Source organism: Scardinius erythrophthalmus (assembly GCF_964197995.2).
Source record: "Scardinius erythrophthalmus genome assembly, chromosome: 1".
In the NCBI taxonomy this organism is placed as follows: Eukaryota; Metazoa; Chordata; class Actinopteri; order Cypriniformes; family Leuciscidae; genus Scardinius; species Scardinius erythrophthalmus.
The window spans coordinates 62745840-62762176 of record NC_138221.1 but is presented as its reverse complement, the minus strand read 5'-3'; the positions used below and the strand labels follow the sequence as shown (position 1 = coordinate 62762176).

At 39.0% G+C, this 16337-nt stretch overlaps 1 protein-coding gene across 1 annotated transcript in view; it reads left to right on the top strand.

Moving 5' to 3' along the window:
• LOC308702686 (E3 ubiquitin/ISG15 ligase TRIM25-like) overlaps positions 1–7641 on the top strand; it is a 40216-nt gene extending 32575 nt beyond the window's left edge. Inside the window, exon 6 of the mRNA XM_081385737.1 lies at positions 6666–7641. Coding sequence (XP_081241863.1) covers positions 6666–7183 — 518 coding nt within the window. The 3' untranslated portion in view covers positions 7184–7641. The remainder of the gene's footprint in view (positions 1–6665) is intronic.
• The last annotated feature ends 8696 nt before the right edge of the window (positions 7642–16337 follow it).

The following is a 16337-nucleotide window of genomic DNA, read 5'->3' as shown; positions in this document are numbered from 1 at the left end:
ATGTGGAAGGGGTGCGGGAGAACGGGTATGTGTCGAACTATCTAGCGCGGGGGGAGGCATCGACACTAAGAGCTCCAACCCTGCCATCTAAACCTCTTCAGACCACGTCTCGTCTGAATGGCAGGGCATACGCGGCGGCAGGTCAGGCTGGTGCTGCACTGCATACAATGGCTGTATTGCAGGCGTACCAGGCTGATCTGCTGAAGGACCTGGACCAGGGTCAGGGCTTATCACCTGATGCGGTAGCTGAACTGCGCCGCACCACAGACCTGGCTCTCCGGGCCACCAAGCAGACAGCTACGGCTGTTGGGCGTTCTATGGCTGCTATGGTGGTCACGGAGAGGCACCTGTGGGTGAACCTTTCAGGCATCGTGGAGAAAGAGAAATTATTTCTCCTTGATGCCCCGGTCTCGCCCTCTGAACTTTTCGGTACCTCTGTCGAGGCAGTGGTCGGGAAGTTTAGAGAGGCGAGGGCGCGGTCAGCAGCGTATAAATCTTTCATTCCGCGCCGGTCCAGGTCCGGACCCAGACACCCCGGGGGTCCTGGCCCGTCTCGCTTTGAGGAGCGCAGACAGGGCCAGCGGGACTCAGTCGCCGCTCGTGCCCCTCCTCTTGGTAGGAGTAGGACCGTGAGACGGCGCGAGGCCAGGAGGAAAAGGCAGGGGGTAAGGAGAGAAGACTTCCAGGGTAATCGTAATGAGAAGCGCCCTGGAAGAGGCAGATAATGGCCATTCTCCCTTTACTTGCCCTGCCTTCCCTCTTTCCCCCTGTTTTAAGTGACATCAGGCTCATGTGCTGGACCCATGATGATAACTTTAATCTGACGGTCTGCGTCAAGCTTATTATGCATCTTTGAACGTAGAACAGGCTGTTCCTGTATTGGGAAGTGATATTTTTTTGTTATGTTCTGCAAAATTGAGTTTTGGCCTCCGTTCTTCCTTGCATGTAAACGTTTCTGTTTTGTTAAATATGTGGCCTCCGCTATATGGCAGGCCATATTTACCTTAAACTGTGCATAGTGTGCATTAGACTTCCTCTCCTGTGAGAGTCATTTTGCTGAAGTTTACATACGTTTACGCTTTGCAGTTACATCTTTAGAGCCATGAGCCTTGAAGAAGATAAGCTAGATTTCCTAGATATATGTGTTAGGCCTCCTCTCCATTGAGAGTCTTCTTGCTGAGGCCACCATATACATAGGTTGGCTTTGATGGATAGATATATGTGTTAGGCTTCCCCTCCATTGAGGGTCATCCTGATGAGGCCTCCATATACACTTTTCTGTCTGTAGCTACCATGCTAACAGCTTTGCAGGTAGAGCTGGGAAGTGGCCCCTCCCCTTGTTGGTAAAAAAAAAAAAAAAACTGAACTCTAGGCCCTTCGCTCCCTGAGCTCTGTTAATGTGTGAGTTAGGCTTCCTCTCCATTGAGAGTCATCTTGCTGAGGCTTCAGTTTACACAGTGCATGTTTCAGGTTTCCTTCTCTTTTAGGGTCGTCTCTTTGAGACCTTCATGCAATTGGTCTAGACATTATAGCTGTTTTTGGCATATGTGCCAGGTCTCCTCTCCATGGAGAGTCATCCTGCTGAGGCCTCCATATATGCAGTGCATGCCTTAGGTTTAGGCCTTCTTGCGAACAGATTGGTAGCTATCATAGGTATGTGTCTCTCTATATATATATTTATATATAGTTAGCTATATGTGTTAGGCCTCCTCTCCTTCGAGAGTTGTTTTGTTGAGGCCTCCATATACACTACGTTTGTTGTAGACCTGCCTTGCTTTGGTAGATATGTGTCAGGCCTCCTCTCCACTGAGAGTCTTCCTGCTGAGGCCACCATATACATAGTTAAGCTGTCTATGGTTAGATATGTGTCAGGCCTCCTCTCCATTGAGAGTCTTCCTGCTGAGGCCACCATATACATAGTTGAGCTGTCTATGGTTAGATATGTGTTAGGCCTCCTCTCCACTGAGAGTCTTCCTGCTGAGGCCTCCATATTCATAGTTAAGCTGTCTATGGTTAGATATGTGTTAGGCCTCCTCTCCATTGAGAGTCTTCCTGCTGAGGCCACCATATACATAGCTAAGCTGTCTATGGTCAGATATGTGTCAGGCCTCCTCTCCACTGAGAGTCTTCCTGCTGAGGCCACCATATACATAGTTAGGCTGTCTATGGTTAGATATGTGTTAGGCCTCCTCTCCACTGAGAGTCTTCCTGCTGAGGCCACCATATACATAGTTAGGCTGTCTATGGTTAGATATGTGTCAGGCCTCCTTTCCTTTGAGAGTCTTCCTGCTGAGGCCACCATATACATAGTTAGGCTGTCTATGGTTAGATATGTGTCAGGCCTCCTCTCCATTGAGAGTCTTCCTGCTGAGGCCTCCATATACATAGTTAGGCTGTCTATGGTTAGATATGTGTCAGGCCTCCTCTCCATTGAGAGTCTTCCTGCTGAGGCCACCATATACATAGTTAGGCTGTCTATGGTTAGATATGTGTCAGGCCTCCTCTCCATTGAGAGTCTTCCTGCTGAGGCCTCCATATACATAGTTAGGCTGTCTTTGGTTAGATATGTGTCAGGCCTCCTCTCCATTGAGAGTCTTCCTGCTGAGGCCACCATATACATATTAAGCTGTCTATGGTTAGATATGTGTCAGGCCTTCTCTCCACTGAGAGTCTTCCTGCTGAGGCCACCATATACATAGTTTTAGCTGTCTATGGGTAGATATGTGTCAGGCCTCCTCTCCATTGAGAGTCTTCCTGCTGAGGCTACCATATACTTAGTTAAGCTGTCTGTGGTTAGATATGTGTCAGGCCTCCTCTCCACTGAGAGTCTTCCTGCTGAGGTCACCATATTCATAGTTAAGCTGTCTATGGTTAGATTGTGTTAGGCCTCCTCTCCATTGAGAGTCTTCCTGCTGAGGCCTCCATATACATAATTAAGCTGTTGAGCTCTGCAAAGGTTGAACTTTCACTATTTGAGAAAAAGTTCTGGAGACCATGTGAGTGTGCAGGCTTCCTCTGCTTTCGGAGTCTTCCTGCTGAGGCCTCCGCTTCCCTTAGGTCTAAACAGGTTGTTGGCTTCAGCACTAAACGTGATAGCCTCCCTGGTCATAGGGGTCGACCTTTGTTCCCCGAAAGTAGCAGGCCAGAGACCTTTTTTGGCTCGGGGCCGTACTCCCTTTAAGGAACCCTTCCTGTAGTTGTGGTTTCCATACCTCGAGTGCTTGAGCTCGGCAGTGGCCCTAGGGAGAGGTGCTACTGTTAGCCTGACGTTTAAGCAGTAGGGGCTTTAACCTTGGGTTATTGTGTTTTTGTGCTTGTTACACTTAGTTGTTTGGCATCCCCTTAGCATGGTGGAGTTGGTATAGACGTTCCCATAGCGTCATTTCGACGCAGTGGGAGTTCCCTTTCGAAAGGGAACGTGCTCAGGTTACGTATGTAACCTATGTTCCCTGAGAACAGGGAACGAGCACTGCGTCTCCTTGCCATGCTTCCGGTCTGCTTACTCAGTCCCTTCAGACGAAGAGGATGTCATTTTCTCCGAGCGCTCCCTTTATACTTCCCGGGTGCGTCAGAGCATGACGTCATGGCTGACGCGGGCCAATATGATTGGCGGGTTTTTATAGGTACTTCAGTCATTGGTCACGCTGAGGCGGTTCCCATAGCGTCATTTCGACGCAGTGCTCGTTCCCTGTTCTCAGGGAACATAGGTTACATACGTAACCTGAGCACATTTTCACATCAATATGCATGAACCGATCTGTTATACGTTATACTGCCCTGCAATATGTGCAAAGCACAAAAAGTTACATTTTGCCTGTGCTCTCTGAAGATGTTCATTCACTTTTTTTGTATTATAAGCTGTTTTTGATTGTGGTATACAGCAAACATTTCAAGTCATAACTCTTTATTATTTAGTTGTGAATAAGAGCGGCTTTGTATGTTACTAATTATTCAGAATATGCGTAACTCCACAAGCATTATGTTTGTATGAGAGCTGCTGGAACATAATTCTATATTTTTGAACAAAAACTGATTGAATTTGCTACAGCAAAATGTTTTTTTTTTTGTCTGAAGGATTATATTGCTCATTGGAATTTGGAAATAACAAGAGGATGTTGGTTAGAAGTCTATTATTAAATGCTAGAGATTCAGAATACGCTTAAGTTTGTATTAATTTACTACAAGTAGCCTATGCTGCTAGCACAGGCACACATTTATTGTCCTGTTGGTTCTCAGCAATGTTGGGACATAATGCTGGCAAATGTAACCTTACAGTTGACTTGCCAAATCACTTCCATTTGTTTTATTAATAAAATGAATATAGGAAGTATTGGAAGTAAGTTTGTTATGGGTCATCATAAATACTTTGCTTGAAAAGTACTACCAAGTAGGCTAGTAAAAAAAAAAAAAAAAAATTCGTTAATAATCGATAATCGTTACCCTCTGAATCATAATCGAATCGTGAGGTGCCTAGAGATTCCCACCCATCAATCGTCGACGAGAAGAGCAACCGGAGAATTCTTCTCAACGATCACAGATGCAATTCCACCCCCAAACAATTAACAATAATTTACTGTTTATAAGCGACGATGATTATGAAACTTAAAAGGTGGAATTCAGAAAGAAGTGCATTGTGTCCTTTATGCACAGTATAAAAAAAATAAAAAAAAATCATTAAGAAATTTACTGGCTCATATTTTTTTATTAGAGCGTTTGAAAAAGGAATGACTGCCGAAATGTATTTGCACCGTACTGAATAAATTATTTTGTGTGATTGAATGTACCCTGTATTTGGCCCCTGAATGTAACATGTGGCCCCTTAATGGCCCCTGTTACAGAAAAATCCTAGAACCGCCACTGAGAACAATTATGTCACATAACATTTACCTCAGGAAAGCCATTTAATGACCATAATATAGGCACGTTAGTTGGCTAGAAAAAAAAGAGCTATAGAGAGTATTTTGCTAAATATGTGTACTATATTGCATGTTTATTATATGTTTACTTATATCATTAAATAAAGTTGTTATTATAATAAAAAAAGCATTATATTTAATTTGTGTTAATTTTAACCTTAAATAATACTACCAGCTGATAGGGCTCTCTGTATGTTTACAGCATTAGGTGAGTTTTTTTTTTTTTGCATTAAAAATGAATGCCTATCTTGTGTAGCCTACCTAATATTTATCCAAATGAGTCAATATTAAATCAAATCACAATAATTGAATTGAACTGAAATAATAAAAAAGCGTAGCTTACCAGAAATTGAACCATGTAAACACTAACATTTTGTCACTAAACCTAATAAAATTCAGTTTAGTTACTAAAATGTTTTGACAATCACAATACACTTATTGTGATGCAAAAATTACATCACAATTATTAATAATTGCATCACAATTGCATCCCCCATTGAAGTCAATGGGACCCAGAAACTGCCTGGTTACTGACATTCTTCTAAATATCTTTCTTTCTGTTCAGCAGAAGAAATAAATTCATGTGAAATTTTTTGTGAAAATTAAATTTTCTGTTTTTAACTGTATTTGATTAATGTCATTGTATAAAAAGAGGTTTAAATAAATACAAATCTTACAGACATACATGATTTGTATAAATTTTATTTCTGTGGTAAAAGGACTTGAAATGACTCGAAACAAAAATGGTAGGACTTTGGACTCGACTTGAGACTTGTTGGCTTTGACTTTTGACTCGACTCGGGACTTGCCTCATCTTTGACTCGACTTGACTTGGGACTCGAGGGCAAAGACTTGAGACTTACTTGTGACTTGCATAACAATGACTTTGTCCCACCTCTGGTATGAGTTATTCTGTTGATTGATCGATCGTTAATCCAGTAGGATAAATTATTTAATCCACTGAACAATGCTGTGGTAATATAAAAACACTCTCCCAACAGCATACTGTTTCTTTTGAGCCTAACTCCTAGTCAAATTAAAATGATATAGTTGTATATATCACTTATGATGGTATTTTGTATAGATATGGCCAGACGTGCAGTCTACCAATAACATCAGAGCGACAGCACTACGAACGCCCACAAGCGACTTCACAGTACAGAGACTAGCGACATACAGCGACAAAGTCGCTGGCGGTGTGAACGGGGCTTGACAGTTCACCTCTGGGTCTCTTCCAAATGGAACGGACAAGAAGGGGGAACGGGGGATCCATATAGTTATCTAAGTAAGTGACACCTCGACTTTCTTTCAAATAACGCACATTTCATTCATAATATTATAAATACAGGCCTCTATATTTCCTTCACATTTTTGTTTTTCTGAATTGTCTGAATGGCTAATAAAAATAGGTAATACAAAACGATTACTTGGTCACCACCACCAAGGTGAATTGGTTTAGTCTTGACTTCTGGTCGTGACCATAGACTGGTCGTGACTCGTCGTGAGTGACAGTTGTTATAGGGGGGATCAGGGGAAATCTGTTGATTGTCGATGTCGAGTGCCAAATAAGAGATGGACAAGAAAGGTCAAAGCCATCAGGTGCCCAATTTAGAAACGAGCGAAAGGGGGGGGTGCTCGAAGGGGGTCTCGCCCAGGGTGTAATTCAATGTAGAACCGCCACTGGTTCAGATACATTAAATATCAGACAGATTCATAATTCCTGTTTCTGATGTGTTTTCTCTCCATCAGATTCCCATCAGCTCACTCTGGATCTGAACACAGTGAATAAACGCCTCAGTCTGTCTGAGAGGTACAGAGTGATTACTGTCACTGACACAGAGCAGCCGTATCCTGATCATCCAGACAGATTTGATGTGCTTTCTCAGGTGTTGTGTAGAGAGAGTGTGTGTGGATGCTCTTACTGGGAGATTGAGTGGACTGGGAGTCATGTGTGTATATCGGTATCATATAAGAGCATCAGCAGGAAGGAAGGGGGTGTTGAATGTTGGTTTGGATATAACGATCAGTCCTGGAGTTTGGAGTGCTTTTCCTCCAGATACACATTCTGGCACAATAAGATACGCACTCCTCTCCTTGTAAAGCCCATCAGCAGAAGAATAGGAGTGTATGTGGATCACAGTGCAGGAACTCTGTCCTTCTACAGCGTCTCTGACACAATGAGCCTCATCCACACAGTCCAGACCACATTCACTAAGATGCTCTATCCTGGGTTTTGGGTTGATTCTGGATCAGTGAAACTGTGTTGATGTTTCAGAATAGACTGTAGAGAGATTTTACCCATAATACTTTGAGCTGCATGATAAATCAGTAACAGTGAGATACAGAGACTCTTATTTTAATTTTCTTTAATATCTTAACTTCTGTCACAGAAATAACAGAATAAATACGTGTATTAAATCCTTTATAGAGACGATAAGAATTGTGTGTGTGTGTGTGTGTGTGTGTGTGTTTATCAAGCTATAATTGTATTGATGGAAATCATATTCATTTAGTTGTTTTTATTGTAGTGACACATAATCATTTTAATATTACTATTAAAAGTACCTTTCATTTGAAATTATGAAACACAAACAAAATGAAAAGATTAACGAATAATGAATAATGAAATAACAGAAATGGTTGTGAACAATGTAAGGAGTGAAGATGTGGAAAATGACATTAGTAGTGGAGAAAATAGTTCTGGAAAACAATCACAGTTCAAAATGTGAGGAAAATTGTGATGCAGAAGATAAGGGATGAAGAAGCACTTTCTGAGATTTCAGATATTGGGTCACAAGGGATGGAAATCTATGGAAGTAAAATAATGTCAAATGTTTTTGAAACAAAAAGCCTGTTGAATTGCACTACTTGAAAAAAATAGGCATTGCATTAACTATGCTTGCATTTTAATGCATTGTATTTTTAGGGCTTGCATTTTTATGGCCTGAAATTCAACATGGTTGAATATTTAAGCTGTGAATATTTCAATGAAAAACATTTCAAACACATTTTCATTATTAAAAATTCAATAATCCATATTCAACTTTCATATTTCACTTCCAAAATATTCAAACTGTTTAAAAATACAACCTATAATATTCATTAGGCAATTTTCGGTCCATTTTATTTCGCTTTGCAAATTCGCTTCCACAAATTCAGTGGTTCAAATTCAACAGTAAATTCAACGGAACTGCAGGAAAAGCAGTAGATTACCGAGATACTCTCCATCTGCTGTTAGTCGACCTCACCAGCAGAAGGTGCAAAAGCGCTTGTTGTTGACGAAGACCAGCAACAGTTAGAGCAAGCCATTCAGTCATAGAACTCATTTAACAGCAATGTAAGTGTATTTGTGATTATTATGACGGCGGTTTTATGTTAAATACAGTGTCTTCACGGTTACTTTCCCTGTGTAGCCTACAAGCATCTTTCTCTACCGTGAACAAGATTATAATGTTATTCCCCGATGCGGATATACAGATCCAATATTACATTTTTGAGGTTGACATATATTTCTCTTGGTTGTTTAGTTGCCTTGACTTTATATTGTGGCGATGTGCTGCATGCAAGCTATTAGGGTTTCCCTCAATACTTAAGGATTCCCCAGCTGGACATATAAAACGCTTAACGTATAGCTTAATGGACTAATTACAGTGATATAAAAGACCAAACTCGCAGGCAAGCAGATTGACTCAGAATAACGCGCAAAATTTAATGCTGAGCGTTTCCCAATGATAGACTGGCATAAAGTTGGCTTGACGTTGGACATTCACACATTTAGGGATCTAAATGTACATACGACATTGGTACACACGTTTCTAACTTCAATAGCATTTGAATAGAACGACTTACAGTCATCAAACCAACTGTAAAGTGTTCATGTAGTGTCAGGCATAATGCGCACCCTTTGGATTTTTGATATTTATTCAAATAAATTAAAGTTTGCTATTGAAGTTAGAAACGTGTAAGCCAATGTTTTATGCAACTTTTGAGACGGTCCCTAAATGTGCGAATGTCCAATGTCAAGCCAATTTTACATTTATTAGGCTACATTTAGTCATTTATTTAGCAGACGCTTATCCAAAGCGATTTACAGTTAAACTAACAATAGGAGGACAACAATATGCAAGTGCTATGACTCTTCCCAGTTTAAGCTAATGCAATACACGTAGCAGGGACGGACTGAGGCTAAAAAACAGCCCTGGACTTTCTCCCAAATAGGCCCATCATCCGGCCATTTGCCTAGCCGTGTGCGACAGACACTAGCCAGGATGTCCTGATACTATATGCCACAATACTGTAGCCTATCAGACAAGGTATTTACAGCAAGTAACATCTCAAAAACAATGATGGTTATTGGGGTTGTGTTTATTAATGAAGCCTCAGCCTTCAAATAAAAACACAAAATGTACAATGCCATAAAATACAAATAATGAAATGTCAATGGCTACAGAAACCCCAAATTACACAAACTTGTAATTACAAAACATATAGTTACTTTACAGGGGTCTCCAACCTTTTTGTGTGCGAGGGCTACCTCAGGGGATAAAATAATCTAGAAGGGAATTTTTATTTGGTATAGGCCTACTCCAATATTTATTATACATAACATGGTGAAGCTTTTTTACTTTTCACCATCATATGGGAAATAATAAAATATCTTGATATTCTGGTTCAGACTTACAATCGTAAAAAAATAATAAAAAAAAAACAATTCCTGAAAAATTATGAAAATATTTATGGATTTTTTTTGTTGATTTTCTATAAACCTATTGTGTGTGTTATCAGAAACAGTTGCCCAAACATTTAGTATAAATATAAATGAAAATAAAAATAAAAATAAACTGCCATAACTTCTAACAAAACATTAATGCATTAGGCCTACATTTAATACATTTATGACTATATTAATATAACAGCATTTTAAATATGAATACAGGCACATTTCTGCCAAAAAAGTTTGTTTTACTAAAGTTAATTCATAAGTTTTGGTGTGAAATGTCTTCTAGCTGGTTTGTTCTCGTAACAATGTTTCGCCTGTTTTTTTTTTTGTTGTTTTTTTGCGTCAATATGTTGAGAATATAAGCGCTGTTTCATCTGGCTTTTTACAAGCTTAAATCACATAGTCATTTGTGGGTTTATAATAGAGATAGAGAATTCTGCGCTGAATTTAAATGCTTCTCAGTGGATCGCGCAGCTCTGTGTAATAGCCTAATGTTCGCGTGATCGAGATCAGCCCGCACAGCTGCTTTGTCCGCGATCGCTGTTTTTTTTGGGCCGAGCTGATAATGCGCTGCTCAGATCAAACAAGTTTTGTTCCGTTTGAGCGTTTGCCATTTGATGTTTCTCATACGCAACGCAAATGACAGCGTAGCCTATAATCAAAGAGAGTTGGGTAATTTTGTAGAGGCAAAAGTTGAAATTGAAATGTTTAGTTGAAAAGGTCGCAAAATTATAGGCTACCATTTGAAGTCTGGAACCCCGACTGCAAGTTGGGGCTATTTATAGAATGTGTTTAGTGGGCAACTCACAGGCACCACGTTGGAGACCACTGCTATTCAAATATAATGTAAGCAAATTTAAAAGTGCAGCCTTATAAAACTAACTTTCTGTCAGTGGCTATTGGCCGACTCTTCTTCCTCAGTTGTTGTTTTTTACACGTAGCATATAAGTGATCATATTAATTAGTGCCCCTGCTGTTGGCTGTTCATATTGCTTTATTATAGGCCTACTTTTTTTCTTTTTCTTTTTCCAGAACTTTTCCAGAACGCGCAGATTGTCAGTCCGTCCCTGACACGTAGGCATAGCCTACTATACTATATATACTGTAGAGAGAGAGAGAGAGAGAGAGAGAGAGAGAGAGAGAGAGAGAGAGAGAGAGAGTAAAGAGAAGAGAGAAGAGAAGAGAAAATGTTAGTATTGATCAAGTGTTGATTTTATGCCAGTAGGCTATATCACGAAACGCTCTGCATGAAACTTTGCGCGTTACGTTCATATTCTTAGTCCATCTAGCCTATAGTAGCCTACAGCCTACATCCCCAATAAGGTGCGAGTTTGGTCTTTTATATCTCTGTATTAGTCCATAAACTAAGCGTTTTGTCCCGACGGAAGGGGAATCCTTGAGTATGAGGTATTGAGGGAAACCGATTATAATCCTGTTCATGTAGAGAAAGCTGATGACATGTAGGCTACACAGGGAAAGTAACAATGAAGTTATTGAATGAAACATAAACACAGCTTTTGTGTCTTTATCATCTTTTCCGCATATATACTGACACAGATAATCATTTTCATTTTATGACTGAATGGCTTGCTCTAACTGTTGCTCTGTCTTCGTCAACAACACGAGCTTTTGCACCACCTGCTGGTGGGGTTGACTAACAGCAGATGGAGAGTATCTCGGTAATCTACTGCTTTTCCTGCAGTTACGTTGAATTTACTGTCGAATTTGAACCACTGAATTTGTGGAAGCGAATTTGCAAAGCGAAATAAAATGGACCGAAAATTGCCTGTTGAATATTTGTATTTTTAAACAGTTTGAATATTTTGGAAGTGAAATATGAAAGGTGAATATGGATTATTGAATTTTTAATAATGAAAATGTGTTTGAAATGTTTTTAATTGAAATATTCACAGCTTAAATATTCAACCATGTTGAATTTCAGCCCATAAAAATGCAAGCCCTAAAAATACAATGCATTAAAATGCAAGCATGGTTAATGCAATGCCTATTTTTTTTCAAGTAGTGCAATTCAACAGGCTTTTTGTTTCAAAAACATTTGACATTATTTTACTTCCATAGAAATCATGAACTCTTTACAAGAAATAAATGACTTTCACAACGTTTGATAAAGTTGTTGATGTAAAATAGTTATTTCCAGATATGGAGAAATGTATCAGTGTCGTTGCAAAAAGCAGTGAGCTCTAGTTCTGGATAAAAAGAAAAGATTCCAGCTGAAAAAGATGCTAATGAAATTAAGGAAAATAAAAGTGCAGCTTCACGAAAATATTTCCTCTGTGCTTTTTATTTTCTGTCTTCTTCTTCTTGCTTCTCTATATGGATGTGTGGAGAGTCGAGCTATTTCACTTCAGATCAACCAATAGACACTACATCAACATAAATGGAGAACACAGCATCCAAAGCATGCAGTTACAGAAAAAAAAAAAAAAAAAAAAAAAATATATATATATATATATATATATATATATATATATATATATATATATATATATATATATATATATATATATATTGTAACATGTTAAAAGCTCTCCCAGTATAGGGTTGGGAGAGGATAACAGGATTAAATTAAATCAAAACGGAGAAAAGTAAACGTGGAGGATTCCCTTCAGTCATGTGAGCCAACCACTTGATGATGCAAAAATACAATTATTTATTTTTGTTAAACAAAGAAAATGGAAGCATTCAATCTTCAGGAGAAGGTCTAGCCAAAACAACAAACAAAAGGGGAAACTTACTTGTAACGGTCATCAGCTGGAGAGCCCTTGAGAGCCACCAGAGGACACTCCACATCAGACTATCGTGATTACATTTTTGCAATTGCATAAAAACGTATAATAATCACAACTGAGGTGAATATATTGTATACTGTATGTACTGTAAGTATAGTACTGTGTTGAATATAGTATATTAACACAGGCATCTAACTTTAAAATCAGAAATTAGCAGGAATCAGAAACTCAAAGTTAGATGAGTATTTACCATTTAATTTCTCAAAATTAAATGTAGCCAAATGTCAACCAGACAAGAAAACTCTAAATATTCATATTAGAATAGTGTCTAATACAAAAAGAATCAGAAAATCATAACTTGAAAACACACATAATTATTTCACCCATTTGGATATGAATATAAAAGGTTAGATCAGATGTTTTATCAGGCTATTTTTATGTATTTATTTATGTATTTATGTTACATTTAGACACCTATGTTTCTGGCACATGGAAGGCCTTGGGAGTCGGGACTGAGAAAACATTCTGGAAGTGCAGGTTTACCTCTTAAGAAAAGAATGGGCCATTTTTATATTTTACTCAAAGTAATAAACTACTAAAAACAAACAACATACATAATCTAATAAGCAAAACTCTCATCATGAGCACAAAATAAAGTTAACTAATAATTTCAGATTTTTTTGTCTTCACTTCATCTCTAAATAATTTTTCAAATTATAACATTGTTTGTTATGAAATGCTCTTAATATGCTGATTAATCATGCTAAATATGGAAGAAGAAGAAAAAAAATAAACGTCTAAAGGTGCCACAGGTTAACTTACAGTTTTTTACGATTGCTTACACACTAAAATTAAACTTTTCCCACAATTAGCAAAACCTTACACTCAAGGAGCAAAACACAAGGCTAGATTTGCACAACTGTAAGCACATTGTCAGCTTTACACTATTTGCAAAACATTACACACAGTGATTTGCAAAACACTAAACACATTTGTATACATCAGACACAGAAGTATATCATGATATCACTTCCTTGCGATTCCAAAGCACTGACTGTCAAATTACCACACCTATGAGCCAATCTGTTAAACACGGCCATCAGGTGCACAAACACATGATTGCTAAATTGTGGACACACCAGTCAGGTTTAAGCACTATTAAAATGCAGCCGGTAGGATAGGTGGTGGTAATGCACATTAAAAAGTTGTTTGCCAACCGCCAATAAAAATAATAATAATAATAATAAGAAGAAGAAGGTAGGTTCACCTACCTTCAACCAAAATGGAAGGAGTCAGTGAGGGTGAGAGGAGGAGTACAAATGGAAGAAGTCAGTGAGGGTGAGAGGAGGAGTACAAAAGGAAGGAGTCAGTGAGGGTGAGAGGATGAGTAAACAGAGGAGGCCGAGCCAGAGGTCGAGGAAGACCTGAAGCGGGAGGAGAACGTGCACAAAGAAGAAGAGGACCAAACTTATCAAATGACATTCGTGCAACACTAGTGGACCATGTTGTGAACCACGGATTGACGCTGAGGGAGGCTGGACTGAGAGTTCAGCCAAATCTTAGCAGATATACAGTGTGTGCAGAATTATTAGGCACGTTGATTTTCTGATCATATTTTATTTCCAGGAACATTTTGCCAATTCCAAACTATATTAAACTTAATAACTACTATAAATTAATATAATTTTATATTTAATCATGTATAAGTGATATATAATTGTTCATGAAGGCTGGAAATGAAAAATGTCTTATTTTCAGGTGTGCAGAATTATTAGGCAAGTTTTCTTTTACAGATAAAATAAGCCAAAAATGAGATTTAACAAAGACTGAAAAGTCAAAAATTATTAAATCCCCATGAGAAGAATGCAAAACTAATGCAATACTAGAGATTACAGTTAAGGCATGACCATTGGACAGTGAAATGCTCATTGGGTCAGCAGGGTCAGACAAAAACAGGTGGAGAAGAAAAAACACATGTTAACTGCAAAAGAATGAAGAATTAAGGTGAAGAATTAAGTGTGAAACCATCGGGAACCCTTTAGTCTCCAGCACCACCATTTTCCAGAACTGCAACCTACCTGGAGTCTCCAGAAGAGCAAGGTGTCAGGGTCTCAGAGACTTGGGTTAGGCAAAGAATCCTAAAAAATGACCCCCTCTTAATAAGAGTCACAAGCTGAAGTGTTGTTAAATACATGAAGACTGTTTTTTAATAGGCTTTATAGACAGACAGATTGAGAGTGACTCTTGAAGGACCAGCACCAATTTTTAATTTTTAGTCCATCTCTGCAAAACGGACTTCAGGGTAGGAGATGGACTAAAAATAAACTCCCAAAACGTATTAAAATGTATTCTGGAAGATGAATTCTTCAAACAGTGGTAGAAGAGGATGTGGTGCTGGTCCTTCAAGAGTCACTCTCAATCTGTCTGTCTATAAAGCCTATAAAAAAACAGTCTTCATGTATTTTACTACTCTTCAGCTTGTGATTCTTATTAAGAGGGGGTCATTTTTTAGGATTCTTTGCCTAACCCAAGTCTCTGAGACCCTGACACCTTGCTCTTCTGGAGACTCCAGGTAGGTTGCAGTTCTGGAAAATGGTGGCGCTGAAGACTAAAGGGTTCCTGATGGTTTCACACTTAATTCTTCACCTTAATTCTTCATTCTTTTGCAGTTAACATGTGTTTTTTCTTCTCCACCTGTTTTTGTCTGACCCTGCTGACCCAATGAGCATTTCACTGTCCAATGGTCATGCCTTAACTGTAATCTCTAGTATTGCATTAGTTTTGCATTCTTCTCATGGGGATTTAATAATTTTTGACTTTTCAGTCTTTGTTAAATCTCATTTTTGGCTTATAATAATAATTCTGCACACCTGAAAATAAGACATTTTTCATTTCCAGCCTTCATGAACAATTATATATCACTTATACATGATTAAATAGAAAATTAATAGTAGTTATTAAGTTTAATATGGTTTGGAATTGGCAAAATGTTCCTGGAAATAAAATATGATCAGAAAATCAACGTGCCTAATAATTCTGCACACACTGTACAGTGGTATCTGTCATAAGGACTTTTCGACAGGAAAACAGGTAAAAGAAGATCTGTCTACAGTTACAGTAATCAGCCGCTTATTGTATGCACCATATCAGCACTTGTGATACCCCTTCCTGTGACATTGTACAATAAGTTACATGTATTATTCTCTACATAGGATTGAGGGTCGGGAACGACAAGGAGGAAGGGGGCCCATATTCACGCAAGAACGAGAGAGAGATAATAAACATGGTTTTGGCCAATAATGCTATCAGGCTCAGAGAACTACATGCAAACATTATCGGTGACCATGCCATTTTCAATAATGTCCATCAGGTTTCTCAGTCAACACTGGCACGCATCCTGAAAAGACATCAGGTTCAAATGAAACAACTTTATCGAGTGCCTTTTGAGCGGAATTCAGAGAGGGTCAAACGGCTGCAGCATGAGTATGTGGAGGTTTGTATTGTTCACTTTAGCACTGTTATGTTGCATACTGCACACATGACTTTTTTACATTGAGTGTATACTAGACCTATCCTGAACTACACAATCTTGTCTTTCATTGTATTTCAGAGAGTTTTGCAGATGGATGCTGAGGAAATCCTGCATGAATTCATATATATTGATGAGGCAGGGTTCAACCTCACAAAAGCAAGAAGGAGAGGCAGAAATATCATTGGCCACAGGGCTATAATCAATGTCCCAGGGCAACGTGGGGGTAACATCACCCTTTGCGCTGCCATTTCACAGCATGGGGTTCTCCTCCGTCATGCCAAAATGGGCCCTTACAACACACCTCACATTCTCACATTTTTGGACCGACTGCACCACATTGTCACAGCAGGTAATGAAATGCACCAGATGCAATACACTGTCATCTGGGACAATGTGTCATTCCACCGCTCTGCTTTGGT